We start from the raw sequence: 12,735 nt of genomic DNA, 5'->3' as shown, positions 1-12,735 counted from the left end.
ATATCCCAAATGCCTAAGATCATATATCTTTCTGTTAAGCCCGAGGCTCTTCTGTAGTTTCTGGTCTCCCACTTTACCATAATGTATGTCCTGTTACCAGTGGTTGTTTAGAAATGTCTAGGGCATATCCTTAAGCTCTGCAAACACACAGGAAGACATCATGGTGTGTGTCTTCTGTAGAGAGGGTGGGCATAGAGCCTAACTGTGTGATCAGGAATCAGTGATGACCTCTTTTTACTTCAGTTTCCTCACATGGAGGATGCGGCTTATACTACCTTTCTGACAGTGTTGCTAAGGAGGTAAAGGAGCTCCAGATACCAAGTGCCCCGTAATTAACGTCCCAGCAGTCAGGGAGGCCCTCTCCCACGCAGTTCACACCAGTCTGATGCACTAGCCTGGAGCCAGGCCCGAGCTCCCCTAGCACTCAAGAGACCGGATGTTGCTATCCCTTTGTCCTGAGGATCCTGGTCCTTCTCTCAGACAGGCACTCTTTAGCAGCAGGTAATGCATGTCACTGAGTGGGCTCTAATCCCCACTGGACCTCTTACTTTCATGACTCCAGCCCTCTGTGTTGGTTTCCACATCTTTGAAATGAGGATACTAACAACTATGTAGACCAGGGTGGCATTAAATGAGTCAATGTCACTGGCCACGTAAGTATAAACCAGTGTCTTGGGGAGACACAGCCCAGCCGGAATTCAGGGATCTCACCTACAGCAGCCACCATGAGCACAGAGAGAGTTGTGAGCAAGAGATGCTCAGTGTTCTACAAGAGTGTTTCTCACTCTGTCTCTCACTGGCACCCCACTAAGGATCCCGTGGGGGAGCTTGTGCCTCCTCTCTCAGGTAAATTCATGAAATGAGTACAGTGGCAAGCGGATCCTGAAGACCATGTGATGATCTTCCTCCTCCTCGATGATCAGGCAATCCAGGTGTCCACTGAGCATAGCTGGTCCCACCTACAAGCGATCATACTCCTGAGCTACACTGTAAAAATGGCCTCGTCTTTCACTGTAAATGAAGAAATTATTTGCAATCATCTCCATTTTGTGCTAATATGACCAAATGAAAAATGCAATCGGAGCAGACATTTCACTGTTTTTAGAAAAGTGGAACTGATTCACAGGCTTAATAAGATGGCATATTTTGTTGTAGGTACTATAGTTGCTCCCCGTGCTGCACTTTAGACAAAATATAAAACTCTAAGCAAAGAGGATAGTTCAATAGAATACCTTCCTTTGCCAGCCCTGTGATTACTAACTTAGTACCCACAGGGCCTCTAGGGCATCATGACCCTCAAACAAATGCCAAGTCAGTGCCAAGCAAACAGACTCACACTCGTTCACCAGAACCATCACACTCCTTTTAAAATACATAGCACAAGCTCCAGTCAGCCTACAATACAATGGGGAAGTTTTGATGCATATTCTTTTTTTTTTGGTACCGGGGATTGAACTCGGGTCCTTGTGCTTGCAAGGCAGGCCACCGAACCGCTGAGCTAAATCCCCAGCCCCGTGATGCATATTCTTGAAAGGACAGACAACCCCAAAGGGGGAGAAACTCTATTTCATTTTTGTTTCACTTGCAAACTACGAACAGAGTGAAACACAGAGTCACATCTACCTGACCAACTGCCTAACATAGTTCTTCAGACCGTGCTTCCACAAAAGGCCATGGCAGGGCTGGAACACAGAATATTCTAGAAAGGTTGCACCCTTGCTCTTAGCAGTTCCCTCCAGGTATTTATTATAGGTAAGTGAGCACTACCTGCAATTTTTAAAAGTCAATGAGTTTTAAAGAGAAAACAAATGACTATATTTGACACTGAATGAGGGAAAGACACTGCAGGGAATTAAGGTCTCTGGAAGGATGACAGCCATTTGTGGAACCTAGAAATTGAGTCCCTTTCTTGTCCCAAACAAAGACACTCACACCTCAAAAACAGTGAGACACTAAGATAGACTCAGAAACAAAAAGGTACAATGGAGTTTATGAATGCTTCCTGAAATTGAGGCTGACAGTCCATTTGCATGTGTCATACAGTCTGGGACATGAGTACATGATGGCTTGTGAATGAATGAATGAATATGCTGTTAGAAGGTACCGCTCATGGGGACAACAACCTCAAGCAATGAATCCCCTACAGGGCCAAAGCAAGGTGATCTGAGATATGCCATGTCTTGTTCAGGCTTCCTGCAGGCACTGTGAAGCTGTTCAGGTTCTGTATTCCTGGCTAAACAATCAGGAAGAAAATCTAAATGTGAGTGTGGGAGAGATTCCTTCAGCCAATCCATTACACATAGGCCCACCTATAAATCCATACAACCTCTCCCACATTCCTGCATGCTAGTCACACCTTGAACATTCTATTCCAGGTGGATTTCATCATTTACAGAGGAAAAACTGGCAGTACGGTAAATTACCATTTCCTTCCCTAGTGAAATCTTTAGCAAGCAGGCAGTGTCATCCGTATAATGAGGTGATGAGAAAGTAGGACTTCCAGCCCATTACACTAGAATCTGTTCAAACTGAGGCAGTGTTGATGAGATAGTCAACAAACAAATGTCCCAGTAAATTTAGTTTACAATGTGGAGGCTCCTCGTAAAACTATTTCTGTATTTGATGAACAGCGAGCATCCTTTCTAATTGCAGATCAATTTGCCCAATTCCTGAGGATCCAACTCAGGACCTTGCGCTTGTGAGGCAGGCGGTGGCACCACTGAGTTAAATCCCCAGCCTGGTATTTTGTTATTTTAAATTCATAGAACTTTTATCTAAAACAGAGCACAAAATTTCAATGTATAAGCCATTCCAGAGAGAACATCTAGTCTTTACGTTCATAGGTTCAAAGGAAGAAGGAACAAGGTAAGCAAGGAAAGCAGGGAGGGGGAAAAGCGAGCATGAAATAGAGGAAAGGTCTTTAGGAATTCCATACAAACTGCTGAACAGAAAAATAGCTTCAAGCTATAAACTCCCACAATTCATGATGGAGTTGTTGGGGAAAGAAATCTTGATGAACTTGCCAGTCCAAGATACCACAAAAAACATGTGTTTCAATAATCAATCAAAAGTAGAGAGATGAGCCAGTAACAACAAATGTCTGATGAATGTGTGGACACTAACTTGGAGGTTGGTACAGGATGCTTCTTTGTTTCTGAGACCTGCCATGTCTACAAGGTCTGTATCTGGTTACTTCGCTTTGGTATAAAAAAAGCTACATCAATTTTCAAACCTCAGGTTAGTGTGATCCATAAGCTAACATCTGTAGGAGAAACCATTTCCATTGATAGTTATTAATGATCTTGTTATTTAGTTTACAATTCAAAATACGGGGCAGGTTTGCAACCGCAAAAAATGCAAGTATTGCTACATTTGGGGTAAAGAAGCATCTTAAATTACCACAGTCAATTGGGTAAACTTAAGAAACCTAGAGAACATCTTTGACAAGTAAATACAGAGCAATAAGGTTCATCATTCCATGTCATCTAACATGAACATCAGTACGAGCAATTAATCCATAAATTAATGAAATCCACTCAGAGACCAGAAGATAACCCTGCAAAGCTTCATGAACTTAGTCTGACAATGACCATGCGTCAAGGAATAAGTGACGTGAGTTTCCAGCAGCTGACATGAAGTCCAACTAGTCCTCAGTTGCCCAGATGCGAAAAATTTTTAAATATGCTTCATAAAGCTTCATATTTTGAGTATAACTCTGCCAAAGGGACTCAGCTGAAAACACTAATTTAGCTTTTCAAATCAGTGATTCAACCTGCTGATAGTAGAATGTTGATAACCTGACAGAGGAAACATGTGTGTGTGTGTGTGTGTGTGTGTGTGTGTGTGTTAAATATGCTTCAAAAAGCTTCATATTTTGAGTATAACTCTGCCAAAGGGACTCAGCTGAAAACACTAATTTAGCTTTTCAAATCAGTGATTCAACCTGCTGATAGTAGAATGTTGATAACCTGACAGAGGAAACGTGTGTGTGTGTGTGTGTGTGTGTGTGTGTGTGTGTGTGCGCGCGCGCGTTTGTGTGTGTGTGTTAAACTATGGTCTTTCTTCTTCCAAAGAAAGTACAAAAGCAGTCAGGAAATACAGAGATTCCACAGGGGATTCTCTAGCGCATGCTGACAAGTTAAGCTGTACATACCTACTTCCAAGGAGAAGGAGGTATATTCTGCCTTAGCCATTTAAACCATTAAAAATTAAATGAAGAATTTCCTCAGGCTACACTATGTGAAAATATTTATTCCATATGATCTAATCATGATGCTCTCAGTATATCTGGACTTAATCATTTTTGAAAATGTACATTTATAGAGGAAAAGGTCTTAGGTTAAGTAAACTAACTGTTTTTGCAATGAACAATTTATTTTATAAAATTATTCTTATAATTTAAAAACTACAAAAAGGAAAATAAAAGCCCACATTTTTCTCAGGCATATTTCTATAATAATACTTCATAATATTTTCATACACAAAACTGTTAAAAATATGGAAATTATCTTCATAAAGTTCTAAATATTAAGCATCTAAAACAATCACTTACAATATTCTCCTTACAAATTTTATTTGAATTTCTTAGAATAATACTTTAGATAAATGAAATCCTATATTTTTATTTGGTCCTTCTTGTAAGGTCACTAAACTAGTCTCCACAGCTACCAAACCTATCGAAACTGCCGTGCCAACAACTCTTCTTTTTCATTGATACAACACCCTTCACTAGTTTGTACAACTGAATTATACAAATGTAAAAGTTAAATACAGATGAAATCTATTCAGCATGAGATATAAATTTATCAACTTCCCATTTCTGGTCAGTCTGCCTTCTAATTGTTTAGTTGTGCTTTAGCTGTGGACATTTTCCAGTATTCCTAAATTGGGAGTTGCAGCTCAATCCCACTGCTACTAGGGCACAGCAACATACAAGAAAAAAAAGAGGAATATGATTCAAATTATTTAACACAGATTCTAATTTTAATTAAAAAATAAAATATTTTAGTATTTCAAAATTATGTCAGTTTTTAAGATGATATGAAAATGATGTCTTCACAGATGTGTACTTGGGTAATTTCTCCACTATTACACACAACTGCCCTAATAGGAAATTTGATTGCAATTTAATATAAAAATGAAACATAACCTTTAAGTTGCACTATTCACTCAAATTCATGTCATTCATTGCCTCTACAATTTGCTCTCAAAGATAAAAGTGATGAATAAAATTGACATACCCTTCCATATCTTGCTATTATTTAATTTGTACAAGCTTGAAAAAGTTTAAAACAACTTTGACTTCCATAAAATGAAACAATTTCAATCTATAAAAACTTAAAATAGTGATTGTCAGCTTTCAGCCAAGAAAACAAAAGGATCCATATATAATCTATTCTAGAGCAAAAACCCTCCTTTTACTTGACAGGGGGCTGGACGGGGGTAAACAATCCATTAAATGCCACAATATACAGAATTTCAAACAATCGCATCAGAGTAAAATTTTATGCTAAACCATTTGATTTGTTTTTGCCCTAAAAGAATTTCAGTTAGCTTCTCCACCAGAGTTTGTGACATTATTGCATCACTACATTTAAAAAGTCTTCGTAAATAAAAAATAACTGACTTTAAAGTTGTTTTTAAAGAATTTATTTCCTACTTCCTCGTAAAGATCAAATATTGCTTCTTGATTATAACACATCATCCCTCTGCTTGCTTTAATAATAAATTTCATAAAAGTGGCAAATGTTGTTTTGGTTTTTTTCTGAGCACATAAATAAATGCAAGGACCAACGGTGAACCACTGGAGTGTAAAGTTCCCATTGTTTAATGAACAGTAAGACTTGGTACCTTCAGAATGAAGCAATTAGGTGCATGGGGGGAAAATGAAAAAGTAAGGAAGTTCTCCTACTTTTTTTGAGCCAATTATATTTAAGAATTGAAATGTTTATCGTTCTACAAGGAGTATCTTTCAGTTTGATGTGGAAGAGGCATGTGTGAGATGGAATTCTGTCCTGAAGATTTGTTACGAATTTCCTTAGTAATTAGGAGGCTATATGTCTCAGATAGAATGATGCTAACAAGCGCCTGCAGTTGCTTACTGTAGCCAGAAATCAAAGAGACTCAAAGCAGACAACTCACTTCAGTAAAAGGATTATGCAGTCTGGTTATTAAAGCACAGAAATCTTGACTAACATTTTATATCTGATGAGATTTTCTAAGAGTCAGATCTCATACCCAAAGTGATTTACTAAGAAATTTAAAGTGTGGCCATAGGATGATGCATTTAAGAAAAAATTTACACAAGTTATAAGAGGAGGGCTGTTTCAGGTAACGGCTATGTTTTGAAACTTTCCACCCCAAAAGGATGGAAAGATGTCATTGTAACAACACCTATCTCTACTTGGGATTCCTCAGGGAGCGCTGACTGCTTGTCCTGTTCATGGAGGGTCACTATTACATTTCCAGTTAGTCTGCGTTCCTCTTTTAGGGTCAGCTACGAGTCAGTGGAGTTGGTACTAACAAATACGATTCTGATGGGCCAATATCACCAACATAAACTCACATTCTGAAAGAGAAAACATCTGGAAGAGGGAAAAAGGAAGAGGGCTCAGTTCAACCACAAGAGCAGCGCTCACATACCTTAAGGACTTCCATCGGCACCTGGGTGGCAGAGGGCAGGGTGGTGGGCACACTGACGTTTATGGCCGGTGTCTGACTCACAGGCACTCTCTGTTGCATGAACTGGGCCGCCTGCAGCTTCTGCTGCTGCTCCCTGCGCTCTTGCTCCTGCATCTGCTCACGCATGAGTTGCTGGCGTAGCAAGATGCGTGATGTCATACTGGAGGAGCTTATCGGAGGCTTGGAGGCCCCAGGATGCTCCGCGGAACTGCTGTGGGAAAACCAAAATGCACACAATATTTAGTTTCCTAATGAGACCCTTCGTTTGCATTCTGGGGTATCCTAAATGGCAACAAACTATGAAATGAGCCTGCACAAATATAATCAAGTCGCAGAACGGTACTCCACATAATTGAAAATCAAGAGGTGACAGGATTTTAGTCATTAGTAGTTGAATTAAAATAAGTCAGCTTGATTGCATCCAGGCATTTTTATCAAGCCACTTAGGGTTTTTTTTTTAACATTTTATATGGCATACTAGTCATCGCCACCAAATATAGCGCCGCCATATGCAGTGTCGAGAAGCCATGAGTTTTAATGGCACCCAAATTTAAAAATAAATTGCCTGATCTGCTTTTTGAAATAACTGACTCTGACCAAACAAGTACTCCTACATATTATCTAAATTCCTTGAAGATTTCTAAAATGTTTGCCAGCAAAGAATTAAACTGCAGGTGAGCTTTATCAGGGGAAATGTTTCTAAGACAAGGGAAGTAAAAATCATTAAATAAAGAAGCACCTGGACCAGACCGTTAACACTGAACTCGACCCCAGTGCTAGGGTAAGGGGCAGCAGACAGCCGAGTCTAACACACAGCTCTTCTACTTTTCTTTGCGCTGCCTTTTCTTCTGATTTATCTTCGCCCGTCCATGCTATGGAGTGCTCTGCACATCCCCGTGAGGCCCGCTTCTAATCATTTTTGGACTTCTTCTACTCAAACTTACTTAAAATGCTTAAGCACCAGTCAGAAATTAAGCATAAAAGGCTTTATAATTTTCCCAAGTTATGTTCTTTGGTTGCTTATCTTGCCAACTCTAGGATGTCAACTGCTTAAACTTTGCTCTGCCTTAGTTGTCACACTCGGAATAGAGGGAGGACAACAGCCTGGTACCCACTTACCATTTACAAAAGAGAAGTGTTCTTTTATACTTCTCTAGTACATGGTTCGTATTGTAAAAGCCTCCCGTGGGGACGTTGTGAGGATTAAATAAACAGTGAGCATAAATCTCACACAATGAGCATCATGTGACATTACTTCAATAAATGTTTACTGTTGCTATTACTATCTAAAATTCTTCACTAACTTAGTTCTCACAATATAATTTTTAAATCTGTCTAAACTAAATAGCGTAAAACCTCAGCATCTGGAAACACATGATAAAAGAACATTTGAGAAAACGCTGACTCTAGACAGGTGTCAACGGAGGTGCCTGATTTTACCCCTGAGTCCAGACCCCAGAACTATTTAATTTCTCACCGGAAAAACTAAAGCCTTGAAGTCAATGGCCATCCCAGACCATGCAGACTCTGCAGGCGGCAGAATGTGCTGCAGGATGGAGCCATTTGTGTTTTGTTCTCACATCTTCCCAGCAAAACCATACAGCAAAATGACACTAGATGTTTCCTTATTTTCACTGAAGGAAAATGGTTCGGCAAACTGTAATGGGTTTGCACATTTTGACCATTAAAAATGGGGTAAGAAATATATTTATTGATATGAAGAAAGCTATGAAATACAATAAATTTTAAAGATACAGATGCAAAATAGCACCCTGGGTAAGACCAAATCCTTAAAAAAAAATGTCCATTAAAGACAAAGAATAATGATAATATCACTCTAAGCCAGTAGTGGCGAACGTCTGGCACACATGCCTCACTGGGCTGTTTGTATTACTGAAAGTTCAAAAGGTTCCCCATCAGTGCCTCGGCCACCGGTGGTAAACACTGTAATCCTTTAGGAAACAACCTAAAGTTATTTTTTAAAAAAAGCTATAAAATTGTTCATTCGATTGGATTCAGAAATTTCATCAATGGACAATTTTCCTAAGTAAATAATTCAAATGTGGAAAACTCTTTACAAATTGCACCATGTTTGAATCATCTAAAATTCCTCCCTAACTTTTAAGAATGGTTATGCAAACTATGATACATGAATTCAATAAAATACTATATGCTTTTTTAAAAAATTGCACAACTACAGAGCAAAGTAGGAAATGCATGCAAGAAGAGTAAATTTATGAAGTAGAACCCAAAAATGCATGGGCACTCTGGTTTGAAATAGGGATGGTGTGCACAGACACACACATAAATCCACTAGCAGGGAATGAGTAGCAGCGGTCAGAGAGGCCAGAGTGGAAGCAGAATCATAGGTAGATCCACTCCCTTCACTTTTTCCCCTCTAAAATACAGAGCCATAATACTTTTTAAGGAGTACATTCATTCAACTTCTGGCTAGCGAAAAAGGAGGAAACCACACTGGTTCTCTATGAAGTATTCCTAAGAAAGGTAAAGCTTCATTACTTCGATTCCCCCCTATTTCCCCAGAGAAACTGAACAATGTTAATACTTTGCCTATTGTTTTAATATGTGCACTTACCTGCACAATGAAAATACTCCCTAGCTGTTACTCTAGTCATTTAAAACAATCTATTCACTTCCTATGGCTCTACCTAAAGATCATCAGGAGAAAATGTATTTTCCCACTTTTGAGCTATGTGATCAAGGCTCAAATGTACTTTCCTAAGCTGGGGGAGGAGGGTAGCTGCTTAAAATAAATAAATAAATGAGTAGTCTTACTATTCAAAGCCTGTCAGGTCCAAACATTCCCAAGGAGACTGATCCTTTTGATAAAAACAGGAGCAAACCTTTGTGCAGTAGCAAATTGCAGCTGTGGAATAATCGCACTAATTAGCTGCACAAGACAAGTCATTGGCTGTGATACTGTGGGGAAAATCCTTTCAATTAACAGTAAAGCATTCCAGAGACAAATTAAAATTACTAGCTATCAACCACACTAAGGTTTCATACTTGAAAGTCAACAATATCATTTAAGCATTTTCTGAAGTCTATGGGGGAAAAAAAGACACATATACAAATAAATTGAAATCTTACTAAAAACCCTACTAAAAACACAACAAATATATTTTTACATCTATATAAATATAATGAAGTTCAACTAATGGACAGTTTCTAACAAATCTTCCAAAAAAGTGCAAAGAAAGCATCGGAGTCACCTCACTGCACAGATGCACACCCTGCAGGACATTTCCACACTGTGAAAGATGACTCTCAGATTCTCAGCTTTCTTCTCTTTTAAATATCCCTTCCCTTAGAAATAATTGCATCTGCAATAATCACCTTACAGAACAAAAATGAAGGCACCTATACCTCACTACCTTAGGAGGACAAATGAACCCAATGTTTTAAACTCAAAATTGAGGCTCATGTAAGAATATCCCAGGTGGCTATCACACTTGTTTTTAAAACATGAAGACTTGACACTGAAGCCAATAATGACATACAAGGAGAGTTGTCCAAATGCATTTAATTTTAAAAGTGAGCTGAACTCATCCCAGGCCCATAAATCTCAACCCTGGGTAGATAATCCTAATTCCATGAGTCTGATTCCTTTTAATCAGATTATGTAAAGGTCATTTATGCAACAAACAGTTACTGCCAGGTGCTGGGAATACCTGGCTTCTAATCTCATAGTTTAAAGCCATGGTTACAATTCATTCTTCAAGACACCCTAAAAGTAAGTAAATTATCTAGATGATTGGAATCTGATCCAGTTCTGCATGACAAAGGTGTACATCTCATCCTCAGAAATGAAAGCCAACTGGTGCAGCAGCAAATGCCCTTCTTGGCACATCCCCAAATCACTGCAGCCAGACACAGAACTCCCCTGACAGTGGAAACTGGTCTGTGCAGGCTCCAGGAGGGAAGTCATCAACCGGACTCAGGTTCTAACCCAATCACTGCTGAGCAGCCTGGTCTTTTGTAAGCCACTTAACCTCTCGGGTTTACACAACCCATCTCCTAAGTGTACTGCAGGAACTGGGTGAGTTAATGTTGGGTAAACTGAAGTGCTCAACACAGTGGCTGGAGTACAATGGGTGCATAAGAAGTGGGCACTAAATGTGACCTGAATTCCAACCTCTACTGATGAATTTATGTTTTTAAATACCAAGCTCCCTCTTTCTCTGTGATATAAGCATATCGTACAAGTGCTCCTCCTCCTCCTCTTCCTAAATCCAAATAGTTTACCCCAGTGCCTTCATCAGACACTTAAATACATTACTGTATATCAGAAATTGCAGTAAGTTCAATAATGCAGCGTCCCACCAATATCTGCCGCGCTACCTCTTACCTTTTACAATGACACCAACCTCCCGCTATTAGATATAAATTAGTCTTTGGTCTCCATATCATAATACTCCAAGGCAGGAATCCAGCAAGTTAAAACCCAAAGAGGCTGAAAGAACTTTTTAAGCTTTTCTCTGTTTTATTTCTTTGACTCTTCGGGCAGGACACACTTCTGCCACATTCTAACCCGCAACTGTGGCTGACTAGTCAATCTCTATACATGTAGGTTTTCCTTGTTTATAAAAAGTGCCAGTATCGCAGTGAAGACTGAAATTTGAAAGTGGTATGAAAACCGTAACATAATGACTGCAAACAGGAAAAATTATAATATTATGCCACAGCATGCAACTTTTTGATACAAGAAATATTTTTTAAGTCTGAGAGAAAGTCTGGATCATAAGAGAGATGTTATATAAAGTTCAGGCAGTTCCAGTTTAATTGTAAGTACTTGACAAACTTTTGCAGAGATAGGGAGAAAAGACAATTTAATCTACCATTCTCTCAGGAGCCATTAAAAACGTCAGTCCTTTTCTGCACTTAAAAAAAATTATAGCCATTCATTTGATGGAGTTCCCAACCTAGGAAGTGTTCACTTGTTAGTGGAGTGCAAGTACTTGTGCCCAGGAAGGCACAATGAAGGGGTTTCAGACACAGCACTCAGGAAGGCACAGCAGTATTTACATTACATACAGGTGTGACAGGTAAGATCCAGCTGTCCCAAAATGTGAAAGTCTGACTGCAACACAATCAGCCAAAATAAAACGTCCAAAGGAAAAATGCCCGATCCCATTACTGGAAGTTTTGATTTCAGTTTAGGTAAGGCCCAGGAATCGATACATCTTCAAATAACAAAACAAAACAAAACAAAAAAACCCAAAAAACTCTGCAGCTGATTCTGATAACTTGGCCACGTTTGGAGACCAAGGGTAAAAATATCCAAGATCACTGATCTGTTTTTTAAGAGTGCAGGGACACAAAACCCACACCTCTGACTTTTCGATCAAAACATTTTCCTCCATATCAGAGGAAATTCAGATTCCACTGTCCACTTTGAATCCAGTCAGAGTCTGAAAAGTCCTTCTGATACTGAGTTCACCGAATGGATGGGATGAAACAGGAAGCACTGATCACTCCTGCCAAATGAGCTATGCAACCACGCAGAAACATCTGTCTAGAAACTGCCAAAGAATCTTGATGGTTATAGCATAACTACTGTTATCATTAACAGAAGGAACCAATAGGCAGAATACAGAAACTGTCCCTGGTCAGAATGCTCTACAGGAGAAAAGAACTTCTTAAAAATCTTTTTAAAATCAGAAAATAAATCAGAGTTGGTAAAAAACCTTGTGTGTGTGTATGTGTGTGTGTGTGCGCACACGCGTGTGTGTGTGTTTAATGATAGTGCTAGTGTCTACCATTTTAGAATGATAGGTATATCCATTATCTCAATCTTTCCATTTCTTCTAAGGTGATTCAGGATGATTTTCCCAACATACACAAGGAACCAAGTACCAGTGGAAACTGTAACATCCCTTGTTGAAAAACTTTAAATAGCTGGGATAATAACATGTGCAAATGGAAGGTACTAGGTGTCACAGTTTGGTGTCAAACCCTGAGATCTTCAGGGCTTCTGTCATCACCAAACTTGGGTTTTAATAGTCATGGCAATGAATTTAAAACTTCCATACT

At 39.2% G+C, this 12,735-nt stretch overlaps 1 protein-coding gene across 5 annotated transcripts in view; it reads right to left on the bottom strand.

Annotated features, from left to right (window-relative positions):
* The window catches only part of Mitf (melanocyte inducing transcription factor), a 196,981-nt gene that overhangs the window by 70,992 nt on the left and 113,254 nt on the right, over positions 1 to 12,735 (bottom strand). For all 5 annotated transcript variants that reach the window (XM_010636088.3, XM_010636067.3, XM_010636073.3 and 2 more), the window contains exon 2: positions 6,643 to 6,892. In XM_010636088.3, the coding sequence (XP_010634390.1) occupies positions 6,643 to 6,892 (250 nt within the window). The remainder of the gene's footprint in view (positions 1 to 6,642; positions 6,893 to 12,735) is intronic.

This window comes from Fukomys damarensis, unplaced genomic scaffold, assembly GCF_012274545.1.
Source record: "Fukomys damarensis isolate Sample0158 unplaced genomic scaffold, DMR_v1.0_HiC HiC_scaffold_28, whole genome shotgun sequence".
Taxonomy (NCBI): Eukaryota; Metazoa; Chordata; class Mammalia; order Rodentia; family Bathyergidae; genus Fukomys; species Fukomys damarensis.
The sequence above is the reverse complement of the archived record's forward strand: the minus strand, read 5'-3'. Positions and strand labels throughout refer to the sequence as shown.